Source organism: Geotrypetes seraphini, chromosome 9, assembly GCF_902459505.1.
Source record: "Geotrypetes seraphini chromosome 9, aGeoSer1.1, whole genome shotgun sequence".
Lineage (NCBI taxonomy): Eukaryota > Metazoa > Chordata > Amphibia > Gymnophiona > Dermophiidae > Geotrypetes > Geotrypetes seraphini.
Genome location: NC_047092.1, coordinates 182095992 through 182118332, shown reverse-complemented (window position 1 = coordinate 182118332; position 22341 = coordinate 182095992). Strand labels below are relative to the sequence as shown.

Sequence of the window (22341 nt, the reverse complement as noted above, 5' to 3'; positions counted from 1 at the left end):
TTCTGAAATGGTCCAAATCACGAAGGAGCGCCGCTAAGCGTTTAGCGCACGTACCAGATTAGTGTGCGCTAGCCGAAAATCTACCGCCTGCTCAAACGGAGGCGGTAGCGGCTAGCGAACGCGGCAATTTAGCGTGCGCTATTCTGCGCGTTAAGGCCCTAACGCGCCTTCGTAAAAGGAGCCCTTAGAGCAGGGGTGTCAAAGTCCCTCCTCGAGGGCCGCAATTCAGTCGGGTTTTCAGGATTTCCCCAATGAATATGCATGAGATCTATTAGCATAGAATGAAAGCAGTGCATGCAAATAGATCTCATGCATATTCATTGGGGAAATCCTGAAAACCCGACTGGATTGCGGCCCTCAAGGAGGGACTTTGACACCCCTGACCTAGAGCCTCTAGAGCAGGGGTGGACAACTCCGGTCCTCCAGGGCTGGAATCCAGTCGGGTTTTCAGGATTTCCCCAATGAATATGCATGAGATCTATTAGCATACAATGAAAGCAGTGCATGCAAATAGATCTCATGCATATTCATTGGGGAAATCCTGAAAACCCGACTGGATTGCGGCCCTCGAGGAGGGACTTTGACACCCCTGACCTAGAGCCTCTAGAGCAGGGGTGGACAACTCCGGTCCTCCAGGGCTGGAATCCAGTCGGGTTTTCAGGATTTCCCCAATGAATATGCATGAGATCTATTAGCATACAATGAAAGCAGTGCATGCAAATAGATCTCATGCATATTCATTGGGGAAATCCTGAAAACCCGACTGGATTGCGGCCCTCGAGGAGGGACTTTGACACCTTGGCCTTAGAGCTGTAAAATCATCGTACTAACATTATCTTCACTTGAAGTCATTTTCATTCAATTCTCTGCTCCTTTATGCAAATCTTCATACTCTCTTAAACCAAAGACCTCAGAAACACCACTCCACCGCCCAATATCGTTTGCAACAACATCGATGGCAAGCAATGTGTCCTACAACGCTGCGTGCCATTACCAAATGGAAACGAGCAGAACAGGGCAGCTCGTGTTTTGTCGTCTGCTGACAGCATGGCGTGAAAATAGCGATCACCGTTTCAGAAACAGTGCGTACTCTCCTGGTAGCGGAATCACCCAGGCATTTGTGACACACGAGCAATCTCAGCAAACGCGTGCGCGCTCTTTCCACACAGCGCACGCTATTTCTACAGAGAAACTGACAAAATCCCCAATCAAATTCAAATTCCCATAAGCAGCATGGGAAACGACACAAAATGAAAACGTTCCAGCTGCCCATCACTAGTAAATAGCTAGGTTTGCTTCCATCTACCCCAGTGGTCTCAAACTCGCGGCCTGGGGACCGCATGCAGCCTGCCAGGTCCTATTTTGAGGCCCTCAGTATGTTTATCATAATCACAAAAGCAAAATAAAACAGTTTCTTAATCATGTGTCTCTTCAAGTTTTCAAGTTTTATTTCACATTTGATGAATCGCCTATTTCAGAGTTCTAGGCGATGTACATAATATAATAAAGAAACTTTAACCTAATTACAATAAAATCAAATTGTGACTCACATGAGAGATAGGAAAGGAGGGTAAAGTTACAATGGGGAAAAGGAAAAAAAACAAAAAAACAGGGAAGAACAGAAGGTAGGGTAAAAATTTATTCAAAGCACTTCTTGCATATTTGTTTGAGCCAAATCAACAATTTAGAGGATTAAAAATTAGTTAATGGCGTCCATAAGTTAAATTATAGATCGAAAGCGTCCTTAAATAAATGGGATTTTAAAAGCTTTTTGAATGTTAGGATATCACTTTCTATTCTAATATAATGGGGAAGGGAATTCCACCATTGTGGACCTGCAACTGTGAACATATCAGCTCTTCTCGTTCTTTAGCTATAAATTACAATATTATTATTAAGACTTAGCCAAAAGGAAAGATTTATAAACTATAAAGAGTTTGACCTCATGCAAAATTGTCATTTCTTTAATAAGACATTAACTCTTTTTTCTGAGGCCCTCCAAGGACCAACAAATCCCACATGTGGCCCTGCAAAGGGTTTGAGTTGGAGACCACTGATCTACACCGTGTGTCCGTTTATGCCCGTATGACAACCTTTGCTAAGGCACTACAGCAAAAGAAGATAACTAGGGTTGCTTTGGGGTCACTGCTCAGTCCAGATTCCTTTCTTCCAAGGCAGCCTCCATTTCTTTGTATGGCTTGGCTTGTATAGGTTAAGTAGTTCTTTGCAAATGAATGCTCCTGCCGTGAATTACACTCAGGTGTTAATATACCTATGTATTTGTTTATTCAATTTTCTATACCAGGGGAGCTCAGAACAGTTTACAGGAATTTATTCAGATACTCAAACATTTTTCTCTGTCTGTCTCGCTGGGCTCACAATCTATCTTAAGTACCTGGGGCAATGGGGGGATTAAGTGACTTGCCCAGGGTCACAAGAAGCAGCATGGATTTGAACCCATAACCTCAGGGTGCTGAGGCTGTAGCTTTAACCATTGCACCACTCTAGAAATCAAAACGTAGTCAAAGTGAGCCAAGTATAGGACAGTCAAGCCATTGTGACATCACTGATGAGACTGGCTCTTATTGGTGGAATGAGGCTTTATGATGTCACAATACCAGCCCTGGTTATCAGAGGCTGAAACTCTTCACACTATTTATTTATTCATTCAATTTTCTATACCGTTCTCCCAGGGGAGCTCAAAATGGTTTACATCAGGGGAGTCCAACCTGCGGCCCGAGGGCCGCAAGTGGCCCCGTGAAGTATTTTGTGCAGCCCCGGTTGAGGGCGATGCAGTGTTTTCCTCTGCTGCCCCCGGGTGTTTACCATCTTGCCAGCTCCCTCCTCTGTCTTGGTGCAGTGTTTGCGCATTTGTCTGGCCCCAGAAACATTTTTTTTTGGGCCAATGCGGCCCAGGGAAACCCAAAGGTTGGACACCCCTGGTTTACATGAATTTATTCAGGTGCCCAAGCATTTTCCCCTGTCTGTCCCGCTGGGCTCACAATCTATCTAAAGTACCTAGGGCAATGAGGGGATTAAGTGACCTTTGCAGTGTGGGTTTGAACCCACAACCCCGGGGTGCTGAAGCTGTAGCTTTAACCACTGCACCACACTTTCCCCCAATATTAACAGTATATTAATAATCTGGCCATGGACAACAAATTTCTATAGTGTCATCACACACATTATACCCTCCCCCACTCCATCCCCTATCATTTAGTCATGCAAATTTAATTTTATGCATGCTCCCAACTTCCAGAAATACGAGCTATGATGGAAAACATCATCACAAGTTACAACTTCTGACACATCTGCTCACTCCGGAAAGGACCAAAGTACTTACTGCAAACGCTATCAAATTTCGGCTCTATCTTTGCAACTTTACAGATGTTTGCATTCTGCAACAGCTCATGAGTTCTCACCACTTAACTCCCCCGCCCCACCCCCACTGCTGTCAAAATAACCCATCCCCGAGAAGTATGAATAATGCAAGTGGGAAATCTAAAGAGCCTTATTCTATAATCTGCCTCAAAAGCTCTCAGCCCAGAATCAGGCAGAAGAAGGGGATTTGTTCATTAAGGAGCGCTGGAGAATTTAACGTGTGACACGGCCAGTTATCACACGTTTAAAAATATCGCTTTCTTCGCTGAAGATACCCAGTAGCTGGTGCTCAGACTATTTTTAACCCAGTAAGAGATGTTTTAAAACATGCAAAGGAAATATATAAATTCATGACTTAATGAGGCTGGGGGGGGGGGGGGAAAGTTAGCAAATTAATTTCCTTTAGCGTGTTTTTAATTTCATTTTCTGCAGATAGGTTTGGGTTGGGGGACGGGGAACGTTTATCAATTTACATGACATGAATTCAGTGCGAAAGATGCTTACAAACGCAGACTACAGAATAAGCTCTAGGGAGTAGGAACTGTCCATTCTGTGTCTCTGTATAGCTAAACCAGCAACTCGATCCTGGAGTACCCCCTTGCCAGTCGGGTTTTCAGGATATTCACATTGAATTTGACACATTGCCTCCATTATATGCAAAGTCTTTCATGCATATTCATTGTGGCACCTGACTGGCAAGGGGGTGCTCCAGGACCGAGTTGAGAAACACTGCGCTAAACAAGCCACTGTAATATTAAAGCTACAATTAAAGCTATTAAAACACAATTCTAACCTTCCCCATCAAGGTAGAGTTTCATGGGCTCTTAACCACTATTTGATCAGCTTATCTTTTTAACTGCAACAATTTTCATGTTCCCATATGCCTCTAATACAGGGGTGTCAAAGTCCCTCCTCAAGGGCCGCAATCCAGTCGGGTTTTCAGGATTTCCCCAGTGAATATGCATGAGATCTATTAGCATACAATGAAAGCAGTGCATGCAAATAGATCTCATGCATATTCATTGGGGAAATCCTGAAAACCCGACAGGATTGCGGTCCTCGAGGAGGGACTTTTGACACCCCTACTCTAATACATTTCCTTCAGAACTCAATTTGTGCTAAGACTAGGTCAGGGGTAGGCAATTCCGGTCCTCGAGAGCCGGAACCAGGTCAGGTTTTCAGGATATCCACAATGAATATGTATGAGATGGATTTGCATGCACTGCCTCCTTGAGGTGTATGTTGTTATTTATTAGATATATTTATATGATATGAATTAAGATTGTATTTATGTTAATGTGAAATTTTAGAAGAAGCAATAAATGTGATTGATTGATAGTGAGTGTATGGAATTATATTAATTGTATTTGGTGCATAGCCCTTTTTTGTATATAATATTATGCATATTTATTGTGTGGATATCCAGAAAACCTGACCTGGCTCCGGCTCTCGAGGACCGGAATTGCCTACCCCTGGACTAGGTTAGGGGTAGGCAATTCTGGTCCTCGAGAGCCGGAGCCAGGTCAGGTTTTCAGGATATCCACAATAAATATGCATGAGGTAGATCTGCATCTCAAGGAGGCAGTGCATGCAAATCCATTTCATACATATTCATGGTGGCGATCCTGAAAACCTGACCTGGCTCTGGCTCTGGCATTGCCTACCCTTGGACTAGGTGAACCTTGGGGTTCTTCCCATTTTCAGGGCATCTGATTAGAATCCGGGAGCCTGGTTCTAGGTTATCCGCCTTTATTGCAAAGATGGAAGCTGGAGGAACCTCCCGACCCCTGAAGCATGCATTTAATGCAGAACTTCCTGCAATTCCTCCCACTGCTAATGAAGATTAAGACAGAGAGCGGGATACCTTAAAATTGGGGAGCCTTCCCAAATGGGGTGCCTCATGCCTGGGGCTAATGCCTGGGGGGTCTGCCCTAATGCATTTGTTGCTTTTAAAGGTAACTGACCGGAAACCTGAGGAACCACAGCACGCACGAGGCCTGCCCTGGTCATATGCGCGGAGTTTAGTGCAGCAATTTCTAATTTGGTATCGTGAACTTATGGGCCTTATTCAACAACGCTGATTTTTAAAAGTAATTGTTGCATCAAAACATCGTAGGTCAGATGTACAATAGGGGTTTTAGCCATTTTGGATCTATGGGAAAAAATGGGAAAGTACGTGTTTCAAATAAGCCCCGAGTACCAATGAGTTAATCATCAGAAGTAGTGAGATGACGATCAGTCCACCTGCACCGCGCCCGCTCTAAGGCTCGGATTGGCAGCCTACAACATGCATTACTGGCACTGCCGCCACATATTTCTAACACAGGAAGAAAACTTGGCCTTGCTGCAACCAGAAATCGACTCCCCTCCTGCAGCAGCGCCGGCTACTGGGGCACAGTGATTGCGCTCTTTGTGCATTCCACGGGTTCTTTTGAGCTGTGCTAATTTGGGGCAAGTGATATTACCCTTCTACGTTGTTATCTGTTTGCATAGTTTAATGCAACATATCCCCAATACCATTCAGTGCGTTGCACAATTGCCAATTAACCTGTTATTGTACCATATTTTTACACTGGGGAAATACGCCGGGACATAAGTCGATGTTCAGGGGAGAGCAGCGCAGGCAGCCCTTGTTGGGGGGGGGGGGAGGGGAGGCTCCATGTTATGAACCAAAGGTTAGACTCACACATAACTCGGTAGCACAAGCTGCATATAAAATTCAACAGTGACAATGAGACACTTGTCGAGTTGAAAATGAAGATTATATTGCATGTGTACAAATGGTGTTTGATAAGTGCAAATGTGTGTCTCTGTCTGTGTGTGAGTGATAGGAGTGTTTGTGTGCAGCTTATTCTTAGGTGCATGTGTGTCTGTGTACATTCCACACGGGTGGGTGAGTGTTTAAGGGTGCAATATAGTGCTAGATTTATCCATGTTTCATATGTGTGTGTGCAAGTGTATATTCCACAAGTATGTCTGCGTATGTTTCACGTATGTCTGTCTGTGGACATTCCACGTGGCTCACTGACGGTGTGTGTCTGTGATGTAACACATGGGTCAGTGAGGGGGTGTCTGTGTAAATTCCACACAGGTGGGTGTTTATATTTCACACGCTTGGTTGGGTGAGCGTGTGTGTAAATGTGTCACACCTGTGTGCACATATGTTTCATGTGTGTGTGTGCAAGTGTATATTCCACAAGTATGTCTGCGTATGTTTCACGTATGTCTGTCTGTGGACATTCCACGTGGCTCACTGACGGTGTGTGTCTGTGATGTAACACATGGGTCAGTGAGGGGGTGTCTGCGTACATTCCACACGGGTGGGTGTTTCTATTTCACACGCTTGGTTGGGTGAGCGTGTGTGTAAATGTGTCACACCTGTGTGTACATATGTTTCATGTGTGTGTGTGCAAGTGTATATTCCACAAGTATGTCTGCGTATGTTTCACGTATGTCTGTCTGTGGATATTCCACGTGTCTGTGATGTAACACATGGGTCAGTGAGGGGGTGTCTGCGTACATTCCACATGGGTGGGTGTTTCTATTTCACACGCTTGGTTGGGTGAGCGTGTGTGTGAATATTGCTAGGTTTGCCTATGTTTCATGTGTATATTCCACGTGTGTGCGCTGTATTTTTCGAAGGGTCACTGACCTGGTCTCCGCCTCACCGGCTTCTTCCGGCCGTTGCAGAAGCGCACTTTGCTGAAGACCCCCAGCACATGTCTCTCGCAGAGAGAGCGCCCGTCCTTGCTGGGACTAGTGCGCCGCTTCGAGGTCGACACCCGGTCGCTGTTGGACTCCCGGGCCTGCCGCTTCTGCCGGATCAAGGAGCTGGCGATGGCCGCAGCCATCTCGGACGGCCCTACCGAGACCAGGCCAGTGTGGCAGGCGGAGGCCGAGAGGGGGGTGCGTGGAAAAGCTGTCCAAAATCAAGAGGCGTCCCTGAACCCAAGGGGGGCGGCCGATCCCATGCAATCCCCCCCAAAAAGTCAGCCGTTCAAGAAGAGACCCATGAGGGCACCAGTCCTTGACCAGAAAAGCAAGAGAGCCTAGGGCACTGGCTCCATCCCTCCCGGAGCCCGAGCAAAGTTAGTCCCGGGGGAGGGAGGGGGGCAGCAAGCAAGCCCAGGCACGTCCCCGGCCGGCTGGAGCTGAGAGGCGCAGAATCCGGGCAGGGCTCACATCTGGGCTGCTGTCGGCGGGCTCATGGCGCTGCTGTCTGCCCTCCCTCGCCCGAGAGCTCCCGGGGTCGATGTGCTCCTCTCCTCCGCCCCGGCCCCCCAGGCGCGATCACACGTGCGGGTCTCTCATGCCAGGGCAGCCAGCCATCCGGGGTCTCACTCCGAGCTCTGCCGGGAAGCGGCTGTCTCTCCCGCCGCCTTGCAACAGGGTCCCGGGCGCAGCATGATCAAGCCCCCACCGCGTCACCGTCTGCCCTCCATCCCATCCAAGAACTTGCTTCAGATCTGGAGCACTACATCCAACAGGGCGACCCCCGATCCGGCCCCAGCAGCCCTCGGTGGCAAGTTCAGGGCTGCAGCCCGGGGGCAGGGAACAATGCCAGGCTCAGGAGTGGCACCATCGGTCTGGAGGGCAAACAGCGGAGATAAAAGCCCTTTGCAAGTTTGGGCTGGGAGCTGGAGAAGGGGAAGCCCGCGGCAGGTCAGGCAGCTTCTTGCATCTCTCCCTCCCTTCCCCTCCCTCTCCCTCGCTCCCTTTCTCTACGCAATCCTACGTGATTGAGGTTTGGATGAGAAATTCTCAGAGGCGAGGAAAGGCAACTGCAGATCGCTTTTTAGTCCAGTCCCTGGATGGATTAGGCTGAAAACCCGACAGCTGTCCCCTGTGTGCAAGGGAGGGAGGGGGGGGGGGAGAGGCTGGCACTATCCTTACCCTCCCCTCAAGGGAAGAGGGCATTTGGTAGAGTCCCCCGAAAACGGGTGGGTTCCTAACAGAACCGATTCTTGCAAGGGAAATATTCGGGGGTTCGGGGTCCCCTTCCGCCCCCCCCCCCACTAATTGGGCAAAGATGTCTCTGCAGCCGGAAATGTGCCCGGTTCTCCAGCAGTTGGCTGGTGACAGGAATCTTGGCTTGCTTGCTTTGGGGGTCACTCGGTGGCTTTGCAAATGGACCCAAATGGATCACAAGGAGAATAACCGAAAAGTCAACCAAAGGGAACCGCATTTTACTTAAAAATCGCAAAAAAAAAGAAACCCAGAAATTTCTCCCGAGGTTTCAGCAGACAAGAGAACGAGCTACGGCCCTAAACGATTCTCAAAAGGTTCGATACCGGTACCGGTACCGTTATCACCCTCCCAGTTCCTGGTTTCACATTTGGGACAAGCTGGGTATTAGTTGGATCACACTTGGTTGCATTATATATGTCTCCAGAAATGTAAACTTTCCAAACCGTTGAATAATATTTCCTCCAGAATGGAATTATAAATCAAAAAATCAGAGTAAATTTTGGATGACCTGGGAACAGTGAAGCACTATTTATTAGCAATATTTGGGAATGGGGTGGGGGAGGGAGTGTTGGGAGGTACTTTATCTTTGTATTGTGATGATAATTGACTGTTGATTTCTTTGAATTTATAGATCTACAATGTATTAACTGAGTTGAGATGAGATTCTTTGTAAGATTTTTGGTATGTATATTTTATTCTTAAAACTCAATACAAAATTATTGAACATTAAATCAAAAAATCAATGGATTTGGCTTTATAGATCAACTTTTCTCTTATTATTTGCTGGTGTATAGAAAAGGCGTGGGCTAAATGCAAACAAAAGAAATGCCCCTCCCCCCCAAAAAAAAATGTTAGGTGTGAGGCAAGATCCATCTGACACGATAGCAATTAACTGCCGCTGCAGTCTTTGTCCTAGGAATGGCAGACTTACGCCTCCAGCCTGCCTGTGCTTAAAAGAGACCGAGGGCAGCTGCTCCCCCTCCCCCCCCCCCAGCTCTGGTGACAGGGTAAAAGTGTGTGCAGAGACGGGGGCCACTCGGATCAGGATAGGCCAGGGGTAGGCAATTCCGGTCCTCGAGAGCCGGAGCTAGGTCAGGTTTTCAGGATCTCCACCATGGAGAAGCATGAGCTAGATTTGCATCTCAAGGAGGCAGTACATGCAAATCCATCTCATCCATATTCATGGTGGAGATCCTGAAAACCTGACCTGGCTCCGGCTCTCGAGGACCAGAATTGCCTACCCCTGGAGATAGGCCAAGCTCCAAAACTGCCTAGTTACCCGGTTCCAGGAAGGAGACTTGTTGACCCGTCCTGGATGTACATTTACTTCCCCCCCCAAAAAAAAAAAAACTCACAGTGTTTTGTAGTCCCTGATTCCACCACTGAAGTCAATGCAGCAGGATGGGTTGTCTCCAATCAGAAGCGGCTCCTAATCTCCCCCTACTGGGTATGTGGCAGCCACTTCTGATGAGCCCCCACAGAACAAAATACAGGTTCCCTTGATGCTCCAAGGGATATGAGGAGCCCAAGGGCCTGAAAGTTAATTTGGGGGTGGGGGAAGGGATCAAGGTTGAAGGTTTCTCTATGGTGCTTAGTATCCTTGCACCAATCCTTATGGTAGATATAGCATTTTAATTCTTAACGGCAAGACTCTGATGATCAAAGAATCATGCTGGCCTGTTTTTACTGATTCATCCTTTTCCCGTTGCCAATATTGATGAGGATCTGTGAAATGGTGGCTAGCCCTTTTGAATTTGGCTTCAGAATCACTCCTGGGACGCGAGTTCAAATCCTTCCACCCACTCCTCTCTGTGCGGCTATAGTGCATGAATCCCACTACTTGCTGGTAAGCTCATAGTATTAACGTTCTCCGCATTTCCCTCTTACTCTGTTGCAAAGAAATGAAAAATGTGCAACCAGGTTATCTATCCCTATATATTTGTAAAGTTTTGAGCTACAAAGGATGCTGGAGTCCTCTCTGGATGAAAGACACTACGAAAATGCAAAGATCCATGCATATGATGATAAAATCAAATACATATAAAAACAACCCTGAGAATTGTACTGATAAAAATGCAGGGCGGGTAAAAATAAAGGTTAATTTTACTCTTACCCAAACGTTTCCTAATTTTCAGGGTTTTCTCAGTTAAACACATTCATTTTCATAGTACTTTTTAAAATATGTGCACGTCACACTACTTAATGTGTTAATTCATAGGTTAGTGTACCTTAAACCACTTTAGTGCCCAAATAAGATGGTAATTCTCTAACCTTCACCTAAAGATTGGCAAAGTGTGTGCATCAGGTGCAAATTCTATAATGGCAATTATGCCTGTAACTGGGACAGACCGAAGGTCCATCAAGTCCAGGATCCTATTTCCAACAGTGGCCAACCCTTAGCTAGATCCCAAAGAGTAAAACAGATTCTATGCTGCTCATCCTAGTAATAAGCAGTAGATTTCTCCCAGTCCATCTCAATGATGGCCTATGGACTTCTCTTTTAGGATATTATCCAAATATTTTTTTAAACCCTGCTAAGTTCAGGCTTTACATTTTGGTTGTGTTGAGACAAGAATATGTCTAAAATGTAAAAAAAAAAATCCTTTTTAGTTATGTCCCAAAATTCAGAAATTTTGGAATGCTGTTTATGTTTTTCTTGGATCAATTATTTCTAGAATTGTGGTTCCTTCCTCCCAGATGGTATTATTTCTTTAATGGGACAGGAATTTTAAGAAAGGGGTTAGGGAATTATTTCGCAAATCCTTTATTGTAGGTCAAAAATATATTTTACCACATTGGTTGGAAGAAAGTCCACCCTGATTTTGGCATTGGAGGGCAGCGTTTCATACTCTTATGATTATGGAAGCTTGGATGACACCCCCCCCCCCCCCGTCTCAATCTTATAAAAAACAGAGTAAATTTTGGATGTCCTGGAAACCTTCTATACAGCAATTGTCAGTCAAAGCAGGCAGTTTTGTAATCAGAAAGTGAAGCACTATTTATTAGTAATATTTGGGAATGGGGTGGGTGGCAGGGGGAAGTGGGGGATGGGTGTGTTGGGAGGTACTTTATCTTTGTATTGTGATGATAATTGATTGTTGATTTCTTTGAATTTATAGATCTACAATGTATTAACTGAGTTGAGATGAGATTCTTTGTAAGATTTATTATGTATATTTTATTCTTAAAATGCTTCTTAAAATGCAATAAAAAAATTATTAAACATAAACCCTGCTAAGCTAACTGCTTTCACCCCATTCTCCGGCAATGAATCCAGAGTTTAATTACAAGTTGAGTGAATAAATATTTTCTCCAGTTTGTTTTAAAAATACTACTTAGGGCTCCTTTAACTAAGCTGCGGCAGCGTTTTTAGCGCACGCTAACCCCCGCGCTACATGGAAAAACTAACGCCAGCTCAACGGAGGCGTTAGCGTCTAGCGCACGTGGCATTGTAGCGTGCGTTAAAACCACTAGAAACATAGAAACATAGAAATAGACGGCAGATAAGGGCCACGGCCCATCAAGTCTGCCCACCCTACTGTCCCTCCCCTCCCTTTGCCCTGTGAATAGATCCCATGTGTCGATCCCATTTGGCTTTAAAATCAGGCACGCTACTAGCCTCAATCACCTGCAGTGGAAGACTATTCCAGCGATCAACCACCCTTTCCGTGAAAAAGAATTTTCTGGTGTCACCTCGTAGTTTTCCGCCTCTGCAGCTTAGTAAAAGGAGCCCTTAACGGCGTCATTGCAAGCCCCCTCATCCTAGTATTTTTGGAAAGAGTAAACAAGCGATTCACATCTACCTGTTCCACTCCACTCAGCATTTTATAGACCTCCCCTGAGTCTGCATTACATGTCATTTTAGGCACATTGCTCGGCTCCAAACAGACAATTTAACTGGCCAGGAGTAATTTCTTGTCAGTTGATTGCATTAAATATCAAAACCTTAGCACCTAACTTCTATGAGGGGGGGGGGGCTGTAAAGTTCTTAGGCCAGCCAAGAAGAGAACGACGTGGATAGGGTTCAATCAATGATCTGAAACAAAATTGGCACTAAATGAATTAAGATAACACTCTTTTCAGCTCCAGTGGCCAAATAACGCTCAGAATTCAGGAAGTTGGTTGGTTGGGCTGAGAACTTTTCAGCACCCCCCTCGTATACCGCACAACTGCAAAGGCAGCATTGCTGTAGGAGGGGCAGGAGAGGGTCATGGGTAGCTTACACCCTTAGGCACAATACAGAATACTTTAGACACAAGTATTTGCACCACTTATACAGACGACATATGAGGTTGTGTGTAAATGTTGACTGGGCCTCTTCTCCCTCGAACAGAGGAGACTGAGAGGGGACATGATCTAAACATTCAAGGTACCGAAGGGAATAGACTTAGCAGAGAAAGACAGGTTGTTCACCCTCTCCAAGGTAGGGAGAACGAGAGGGAACTCTCTAAAGTTAAAAGGGGATAGATTCCGTACGAACGTAAGGAAGTTCTTCTTCACCCAGAGAGTGGTAGAAAACTGGAACGCTCTTCTGGAGGTTGTTTTAGGGAGAAACACCCTCCAGGGATTCAAGACAAAGTAGATAAAGACAGGTTGTTCAACCTCTCCAAGGTAGGGAGAACGAGAGGGCACTCTCTAAAGTTGAAAGGGGATAAATTCCGTACAAACATAAGGAAGTTCTTCTTCACCCAGAGAGTGGTAGAAAACTGGAACACTCTTCCGGAGGCTGTTATAGGGGAGAACACCCTCCAGGGATTCAAGACAAAGTAGATAAGGACAGGTTGTTCACCCTCTCCAAGGTAGGGAGAACGAGAGGGCACTCTCTAAAGTTGAAAGGGGACAGATTCTGTACAAACTTAAGGAAGTTCTTCTTCACCCAGAGAGTGGTAGAAAACTGGAACGCTCTTCCGGAGTCTGTCATAGGGGAAAACACCCTCCAGGGATTCAAGACAAAGTTAGACAAGTTCCTGCTGAACCAGAACGTATGCAGGAAGGACTGGTCTCAGGGCGCTGGTCTTTGACCTGCCACGTGAGCGGACTGCTGGGCACGATGGACCACCGGTCTGACCCAGCAGCGGCAATTCTTATGATCTTAGACTAGCATTCAGCGATGGGATCCATGTACCCAGATGCTAGCTCAGCGCTCATTATTTTAACGCCTGCCTTTCGGCACTCCTTCTAGAATTACCTCCTATACAAAACATTCCAAATTACCAGGGTAGAACGTTCGATGGCATTCTCCTACTGAATGCTTCCTGCTTTGCAGACTATCCTGCACCATCGTGATATCAATGCATGTAATAAACACGCACCGATAACTCCCATTCACCATATTCAAAATACTGTTAATGAACCTTGGATTAATTCCACATGGAAACCCATTTGAAGCTCATTATTTAGCCATGGAGAGCACCAACACAAAATGAAGGCAGATAAGTGCATAGGTATGCAAATCAGCTCATTACCTAGGAACACACAGCAAAGTAGCAAATGTTGAGATATGTGAATCTTAATGCAAACTCATTGCCAGAGGAAGGATCTTCGTCATAAGGCGTATGGGGACAGACTTAAAGATCTCAATCTGTATACTTTGGAGGAAAGGGGGAGACATGATAGAGGCGTTTAACGACCTACGTAACGTAAATGCGCATGAGTCGAGTCTCTTTCATTTGAAAGGAAGCTCTGGAATGAGAGGGCATAGGATGACTTTATGAGGTGATAGGCAGGAGTAATCTAAGGAAACACTTTTTTACCGAAAGAGTGGTAGATGCATAGAGTGTCTCCCGGAAGAGGTGGTGTCTGACAGAGACTGTGTCTGAATTCAAGAGGGCCTGGGATAGACATGTGGGATCTCTTAGAGAAAGGAAGAGATAATGGTTACCGCGGATGGGCAGACTGGATGGGCCATTTGGCCTTTATCTGCCATCATGTTACAATGTTTCTATAACCATAAAGTTCTATGACATCACAATGCAAGTGTTAAGAGCCTTAGCCTATAGGAAGAGGAGATGCAAATGTTAAGAGCCTTAGCCAATAGGGAGAGGAGGAGAAAGTGGATGCTGCGGGTGGGCCATTTGGCCTTTATCTGCCTTCATGTTTCTATGACCTCACAATGCAGGTGTAAAGAGCCATAGCCTATAGGAAGAGGAGGAGAAAGTGGATGCTGCGGATGGGCAGACTAGATGGGCCATTTGGCCTTTATCTGCCATCATGTTTCTATGACCTCACAATGCAGGTGTAAAGAGCCATAGCCTATAGGAAGAGGAGGAGATAGTGGATGCTGCGGATGGGCAGACTAGATGGGCCATTTGGCCTTTATCTGCCATCATGTTGCTATGATTTGAACAGTTGATGGGCAATTTTCCTATAACCTATTTATGCTTTTAGAAACTAGCCTCATGAGATCTACACTTTCAAATGTTTATTTGAATTTAGCTCACATCTTTTCCAGTAGCAGCTCAAGGAGAGGTATTTTTACCTGTCCCTGGAGGTGCTCACGGTCTCAATTTGTAGTTGAGGCAGTGGAGGGTTAAGTGAGTTGGCTGTGATTGCAAAAAACAGCAGCAAGATTGGCACCAGGTTTTACGAATTGCGAGTCTAGGCGCCTCCTTCCTTCCACTCCTTTACCGATCTATCTGAGTAGCTACATAGACACACCTAGGTACATCTTATGAACTTAAGCTCTCTTTGGCACAACGCATAGTCCACAACAAGCGTTACAGAGATGTTGCATTCCTTAGTTTCATTTTGAGACAGTCCTGGATCTCTGACCACCCCATCCCGGTGCTTTATAGGACCTGCGCTCTGGGATGTAAGTTCAAAACCAGGACTGGCCCAAAAAGCCTCTAGCCTGGAACCGGTTGCTTGGTATCTCTGGCATTAGCAGTAACTGAGAGGCTGAGATCCTACTCCATGCGCACACCCTCCCTTAGGAGTGAGGCTCATTCCTGTCATGGTAGGTGCAAAACGAACCCACTTGGAGAAATTGTCCCAAGACAAACCCATACTAGGCTGGAGACTTACTTGGCTTTGAACTTCAACCCCAAGGCAACGTGGGAGTTGTAGTGCCCGATCCTGACCATCGAAATCAGTGCTGCAAATCACGCAATGCAGCATGACGAAATGGCCCGAAATCTCAGGACTCTTCCAAAATCTCCAGCTTGGAACTGGGTTAACTGGCAGCTCCGACGTCTAGATCGGCTTTGAAAGCTGGAGGAAAGTCTGAGGAAACCCGCCCGGTGGTGCAACGAGGGTGAGAGGCCCTACCCCCGCCCTAGTCTCCGCACCCCTTTGTTCCTTCCCTGATCCTCCCCTGTTGTGCGCGCGCGGGGCCCCCTTCCCGCCATGAGCCCTTCCTATGCGCTGTACCCCGAAGTGACGTCAGTGGGAGAGATGACACGGGTCGCGAGGGGCATGCTGACGCTGTGGCTCGCGGCGATTAACAACTAGAGATACGGGGGAAGGGTAGTAGGTGCGCTAGCGTGGCAAGGGGTGCTGGGCCCCCCCTTATTACACCACTGAACCCACCACCCTCTCTTGGAAGGCAGGGATCACCGCAGCATCCTTGCTCACACACCAGGATGGAGAGTTTCAGGCCCAACCTCCTACCTCCCGACACACGGAAAACTCAAGAGTTCTGCTGCCTGATCCAAGTTTCCAAGTTTATTAAGTATTTGATTAATCACTTATTCCAAATTCTAAGCAATGTACAAAATATTAAAATATTAAATTACAGTAATCGAAGGGAAACAAACTATATACATGTGACTGACAAAGACAAACGAGACACAGAAGGAATGGGATGGGAAGGAAATAAGAACATAAGAACATAAGCAATGCCTCCGCTGGGTCAGACCTGAGGTCCATCGCGCCCAGCAGCCCAACAAGTCCAGGACCTGTGCAGTAATCCTCTATCTATACCCCTCTATCCCCTTTTCCAGCAGGAAATTGTCCCATCCTTTCTTGAATCCCAGTACCGTACTCTGCCCTATTACGCTCTCTGGAAGCGCATTCCAGGTGTCCACCACTCGTTGGGTAAAGAAGAACTTCCTAACATTTGTTTTGAATCTGTCCCCTTTCAACTTTTCCGGATGCCCTCTTGTTCTTTTATTATTTGACAGTTTGAAGAATCTGTCCCTCTTCACTCTCTCTATGCCCTTCATGATCTTATAAGTCTCTATCATATCCCCTCTAAGTCTCCTCTTCTCCAGGGAAAAGAGACCCAGTTTCTCCAATATTTCTCTATCTCTCTCTCTCTATTTCTCTCTGTCTCCCTTTCTCTCTCTATTTCTGTCTCTCTCCCTCTTTCTTTCTTTCTTTCTTTCTTTCTTTCTTTCTTTCTTTCTTTCTTTCTCTCTCTCTATTTCTCTCTGTCTCCCTTTCTCTCTCTCTTTATGTCCCTCTCTACTCTCCCTATGCCCTTCATGATCTTGTAAGTCTCTATCATATCCCCTCTAAGTCTCCTCTTCTCCAGGGAAAAGAGACCCAGTTTCTCCAATCTTTCTCTCTCTCTCTCTTTCTCTCTCTCCCTTTCTCTCTGTCTCCCTTTCTCTCTCTCTTTCTGTCCCTCTCTACTCTCTCTATGCCCTTCATGATCTTGTAAGTATCTATCATATCCCCTCTAAGTCTCCTCTTCTCCAGGGAAAAGAGACCCAGTTTCTCCAATCTTTCTCTCTCTCTCTCTTTCTCTCTCTCCCTTTCTCTCTGTCTCCCTTTCTCTCTCTCTTTCTGTCCCTCTCTACTCTCTCTATGCCCTTCATGATCTTGTAAGTCTCTATCATATCCCCTCTAAGTCTCCTCTTCTCCAGGGAAAAGAGACCCAGTTTCTCCAATCTTTCTCTCTCTCTCTCTCTCCCTTTCTCTCTGTCTCTCTTTCTCTCTGTCTCTCTTTCTCTCTGTCTCCCTTTCTCTCTCTCTATTTCTCTCTGTCTCCCTTTCTCTCTCTTTCTGTCCCTCTCTACTCTCTCTATGCCCTTCATGATCTTGTAAGTCTCTATCATATCCCCTCTTAATCTTCTCTTTTCCAGGGAAAAGAGTCCCAGTTTTTCCAATCTCTCAGCGTATGAAAGGCTTTCCATCCCCTTAATCAGTCGTGTCGCTCTCCTCTGAACTCTCTCAAGTAACGCCATATCCTTCTTAAGGTACGGTGACCAATACTGGACGCAGTACTCAAGATGTGGACGCACCATCGCCCGATACAGCGGCAGGATAACTTCTTTCGTTCTGGTTGTAATACCCTTCTTGATTATACCTAGCATTCTATTCGCTCTCTTAGCGGAAGCTGCGCACTGTGCCGTCAGCTTCATTGTCATGTCCACCATTACCCCCAATACAAATTTAAAAATAGTAAAGAAGACATGTAAGGAAAAAAACAATAGGGAAGAGGAGAGCAGTGCGCATCAGAGAGTTTAAAAGCCAGGGTACATGCGACTGCCCCAGAATTCATTTTAATATTGTTATTCCAATCATAACATTTTTATTGCTTTTCCATCCAAACACTTTGAGAGTTCAATTAGTCAGACTAAAGCGGTAGAATTAAGCCTCTAATAATTCTCTCTTGGTTTTTTTTTTTTTTTTTTAATTGGCTCCAAAAAGAGAAGATGGCGAAAGTCTTTTTTTCCCCAAATATAACATTATGAAGAACTGTCTATTTTCTGTGCCAGAAGAATAGAAATTGGATGGGGATGGATTTTATCTGCCTTGTCATAAAAAGATCACGATGGCCTCCAAATAGCTGGAGCGAGGAGCTGAGGAAGCGAGCAAGACTTCACGCATTCAGGAAATTATCCCATTCAGTGCTTGTACTTGAGGGGGAAAAAATATTCACGGAGCATAGCTCTCTATAAGAATATACAATCGACTCCACCTACGTGCACGTCGGTTAAGCGCACGCTTCGGTTATCCGCAGCCTACCACCATGGTCCCGTTTTGTTTTGTTTTTTTTACATCCAAGTCAATGGACGTAAACTCCGGATATTTGCAATTCGGATAAACGCACAATCCGCTTATGCGCACTGATGTCATAGGTCCAACCTCTGTTCTTTCATGTTACGTTCACTCCGGTTGGATGCGATCACATTCTGACTGGGAATGGCTAGGCTTCACACAACAGCTTAAGCACTGGGACAGCTGGGAAAGTGAGCGCTGGGACAGCCGGAAAAGTGAGCGCTGGGACAGCCGGAAAAGTGAGCACTGGGACAGCTGGAAAAGTGAGCGCTGGGACAGCCGGGAAAGTGAGCGCTGGGACAGCCGGAAAAGTGAGCGCTGGGACAGCCGGAAAAGTGAGCGCTGGGACAGCCGGAAAAGTGAGCACTGGGACAGCTGGAAAAGTGAGCGCTGGGACAGCCGGGAAAGTGAGCGCTGGGACAGCCGGAAAAGTGAGCGCTGGGACAGCCGGGAAAGTGAGCGCTGGGACAGCCGGGAAAGTGAGCGCTGGGACAGCCGGGAAAGTGAGCGCTGGGACAGCCGGAAAAGTGAGCGCTGGGACAGCCGGGAAAGTGAGCGCTGGGACAGCCGGAAAAGTGAGCGCTGGGACAGCCGGGAAAGTGAGCGCTGGGACAGCCGGAAAAGTGAGCGCTGGGACAGCCGGGAAAGTGAGCGCTGGGACAGCCGGAAAAGTGAGCGCTGGGACAGCCGGGAAAGTGAGCGCTGGGACAGCCGGGAAAGTGAGCGCTGGGACAGCCGGGAAAGTGAGCGCTGGGACAGCCGGGAAAGTGAGCGCTGGGACAGCCGGAAAAGTGAGCGCTGGGACAGCCGGGAAAGTGAGCGCTGGGACAGCCGGGAAAGTGAGCGCTGGGACAGCCGGGAAAGTGAGCGCTGGGACAGCCGGAAAAGTGAGCGCTGGGACAGCCGGGAAAGTGAGCGCTGGGACAGCCGGAAAAGTGAGCGCTGGGACAGCCGGGAAAGTGAGCGCTGGGACAGCCGGAAAAGTGAGCGCTGGGACAGCCGGGAAAGTGAGCGCTGGGACAGCCGGGAAAGTGAGCGCTGGGACAGCCGGGAAAGTGAGCGCTGGGACAGCCGGGAAAGTGAGCGCTGGGACAGCTGGAAAAGTGAGCGCTGGGACAGCCGGGAAAAGTGAGCGCTGGGACAGCCGGGAAAGTGAGCGCTGGGACAGCCGGGAAAGTGAGCGCTGGGACAGCCGGGAAAGTGAGCGCTGGGACAGCCGGAAAAGTGAGCGCTGGGACAGCTGGGAAAGTGAGAGCTGGGACAGCCGGAAAAGTGAGCGCTGGGACAGCCGGGAAAGTGAGCGCTGGGACAGCTGGGAAAGTGAGAGCTGGGACAGCCGGAAAAGTGAGCGCTGGGACAGCCGGGAAAGTGAGCGCTGGGACAGCCGGAAAAGTGAGCGCTGGGACAGCCGGGAAAGTGAGCACTGGGACAGCCGGAAAAGTGAGCGCTGGGACAGCCGGGAAAGTGAGTGCTGGGACAGCCGGAAAAGTGAGCGCTGGGACAGCCGGGAAAGTGAGCACTGGGACAGCCGGAAAAGTGAGCGCTGGGACAGCCGGGAAAGTGAGCGCTGGGACAGTCGGGAAAGTGAGCGCTGGGACAGCTGGAAAAGTGAGCGCTGGGACAGCCGGGAAAGTGAGCGCTGGGACAGCCGGAAAAGTGAGCGCTGGGACAGCCGGGAAAGTGAGCGCTGGGACAGCCGGAAAAGTGAGCGCTGGGACAGCCGGGAAAGTGAGCGCTGGGACAGCCGGGAAAGTGAGCGCTGGGACAGCCGGGAAAGTGAGCGCTGGGACAGCCGGGAAAGTGAGCGCTGGGACAGCCGGGAAAGTGAGCGCTGGGACAGCCAGGAAAGTGAGCGCTGGGACAGCCGGAAAGTGAGCGCTGGGACAGCCGGGAAAGTGAGCGCTGGGACAGCCGGGAAAGTGAGCGCTGGGACAGCCGGGAAAGTGAGCGCTGGGACAGCCGGAAAAGTGAGCGCTGGGACAGCCGGAAAAGTGAGCGCTGGGACAGCCGGGAAAGTGAGCGCTGGGACAGCCGGGAAAGTGAGAGCTGGGACAGCCGGGAAAGTGAGCGCTGGGACAGCCGGGAAAGTGAGCGCTGGGACAGCCGGGAAAGTGAGAGCTGGGACAGCCAGGAAAGTGAGCGCTGGGACAGCCGGAAAGTGAGCGCTGGGACAGCCGGAAAAGTGAGCACTGGGACAGCCGGGAAAGTGAGCGCTGGGACAGCCGGAAAAGTGAGCGCTGGGACAGCCGGGAAAGTGAGCGCTGGGACAGCCGGGAAAGTGAGCGCTGGGACAGCCGGGAAAGTGAGCGCTGGGACAGCCGGAAAGTGAGCGCTGGGACAGCTGGGAAAGTGAGCGCTGGGACAACCGGGAAAGTGAGCGCTGGGACAGCCGGGAAAGTGAGCGCTGGGACAGCCGGGAAAGTGAGCGCTGGGACAGCCGGGAAAGTGAGCGCTGGGACAGCCGGGAAAATGAGCGCTCCGCTTCCACTCCAGCTGTAGGGCGTAGCTTTCCTGTACTTTAGGCTCCAGCAGCCCACGCACCATATTTAAACTGAGCCGGATTAACTACAGCCTCCCCCCACCCTCCTATTAAGACCCAATCCGAGGAGTGTGCACTTAAGCGGAGTCAACTATACTCCAGAAATCAAGTTTTGGTCTAATAAACTATGCTTTATGCAGTGTTTACACAGTGCAAATAATTTACAAATTGTACACCGAGTGCTTTATTTCTGCTTATTTAGCAAACTAAGGACTCGATCTATGTTTTATTAATCCAATTCTCTCCGAGGCAGGTCCCTTGTCATACGTCTGGTACAATTAAAAAGGAAAATTCATGAAGTTTTTCCATGCAGCTCCCGCCGTGGCTGTGAAATTTACAGGATTTACGGACACTTGACATTTAAGCGTCCCCTTTTCCAAAATCCTCTCCAAAATAATGATCCTTCACAGGTTATTAGTTGAGGTCTGCCCAGCGATACCTTGAAATTTCAGCTAATAATTTCTGGGTCAATATTTAAACTCTGCATTCAGCGTTTGTTTTAAATGCCAGCTGTGGCATTTAAATTATTTATGGGCCTTCGGCTGCGCTATCCAGAGAGTGGGTGGCAATATCCGGGTAGATCAGCGAGAGCCACTGCTATAATCACACTGCTGGAGAGAGGAGAAAGGTAGGACAGTGGTGCTTTTGCCCTGACTTTAGATTTCCAGCTCCAGGCTCACAGGGAGAAATTCTGTACGTGGTGTCATAAGAACATAAGAAATGCCGCTGCTGAGTCAGACCAGTGGTCCACCGTGCCAGCAGTCCGCTCACGCGGCGGCCCTTAGGTCAAAGACCAGTGCCCTAACTGAGACTAGCCTTACCTGCGTACGTTCTGGTTTTAAAGGCGTACATTGTAGGTGTCTAAGTTCTTCAGAGAATCACGACTAGCTGTGCCCAAGTCCTTCTTCGCCCCTAAACATGCCTAAACAGGATCAATATTCAAACCATTTATCCAGAGAACAGCTGGAGTTATGTGGATAAATAGCTTACTTACAATAAGATACAAAATAACCAAACAGGTTCAGGCTGTAAACTTGCGATCCAAAATGGTGGGCCTTCCCTCCTCGGTGCATCATGGGATGCATGAGCAAAGGGCCCAAGGCCCTGATTGGCTCAGACGCCTTAGGCCCCTCCCCATGCATCACATGATCCACTGAGAAGGGAAGGCCCACCATTTTGGATCGGTGGGCCTTGAAGGTGTGCGGTCAGTTCATGGGAACTTTTTACACAAGAAAGAATTCACATTAAAAAAATGAATTTAAACGTTCCAAGGTGAGCATTATGATGTTTGTGAGTTAACCCGGCTTAGCACTTTGGTACAGCATGCTAGGACTTACCCAGGTGAACTTTCCATTGATTGGTAAAAAGTTCCCATGAACTGATTGTACACCTGGCACTGGGTAACAAGTATGAATCTGTTTAGAGCAGGGATCTCAAAGTCCCTCCTTGAGGGCCGCAATCCAGTCGGGTTTTCAGGATTTCCCCAATGAATATGCTTTGAAAGCAGT

General features: G+C 47.7%; 1 protein-coding gene across 4 annotated transcripts in view; it reads right to left on the bottom strand.

Annotated features, from left to right (window-relative positions):
* The window catches only part of FGF12 (fibroblast growth factor 12), a 424008-nt gene that overhangs the window by 144456 nt on the left and 257211 nt on the right, over nucleotides 1–22341 (bottom strand). Inside the window, exon 1 of one of the 4 annotated variants that reach the window (XM_033959356.1) lies at nucleotides 7034–8066. The exons of the other annotated variants lie outside the window; for them this stretch is intronic. Coding sequence (XP_033815247.1) covers nucleotides 7034–7232 — 199 coding nt within the window. The 5' untranslated portion in view covers nucleotides 7233–8066. Of the gene's footprint in view, nucleotides 1–7033; nucleotides 8067–22341 lie in introns of those variants that run through there. 4 annotated transcript variants of the gene reach the window in all.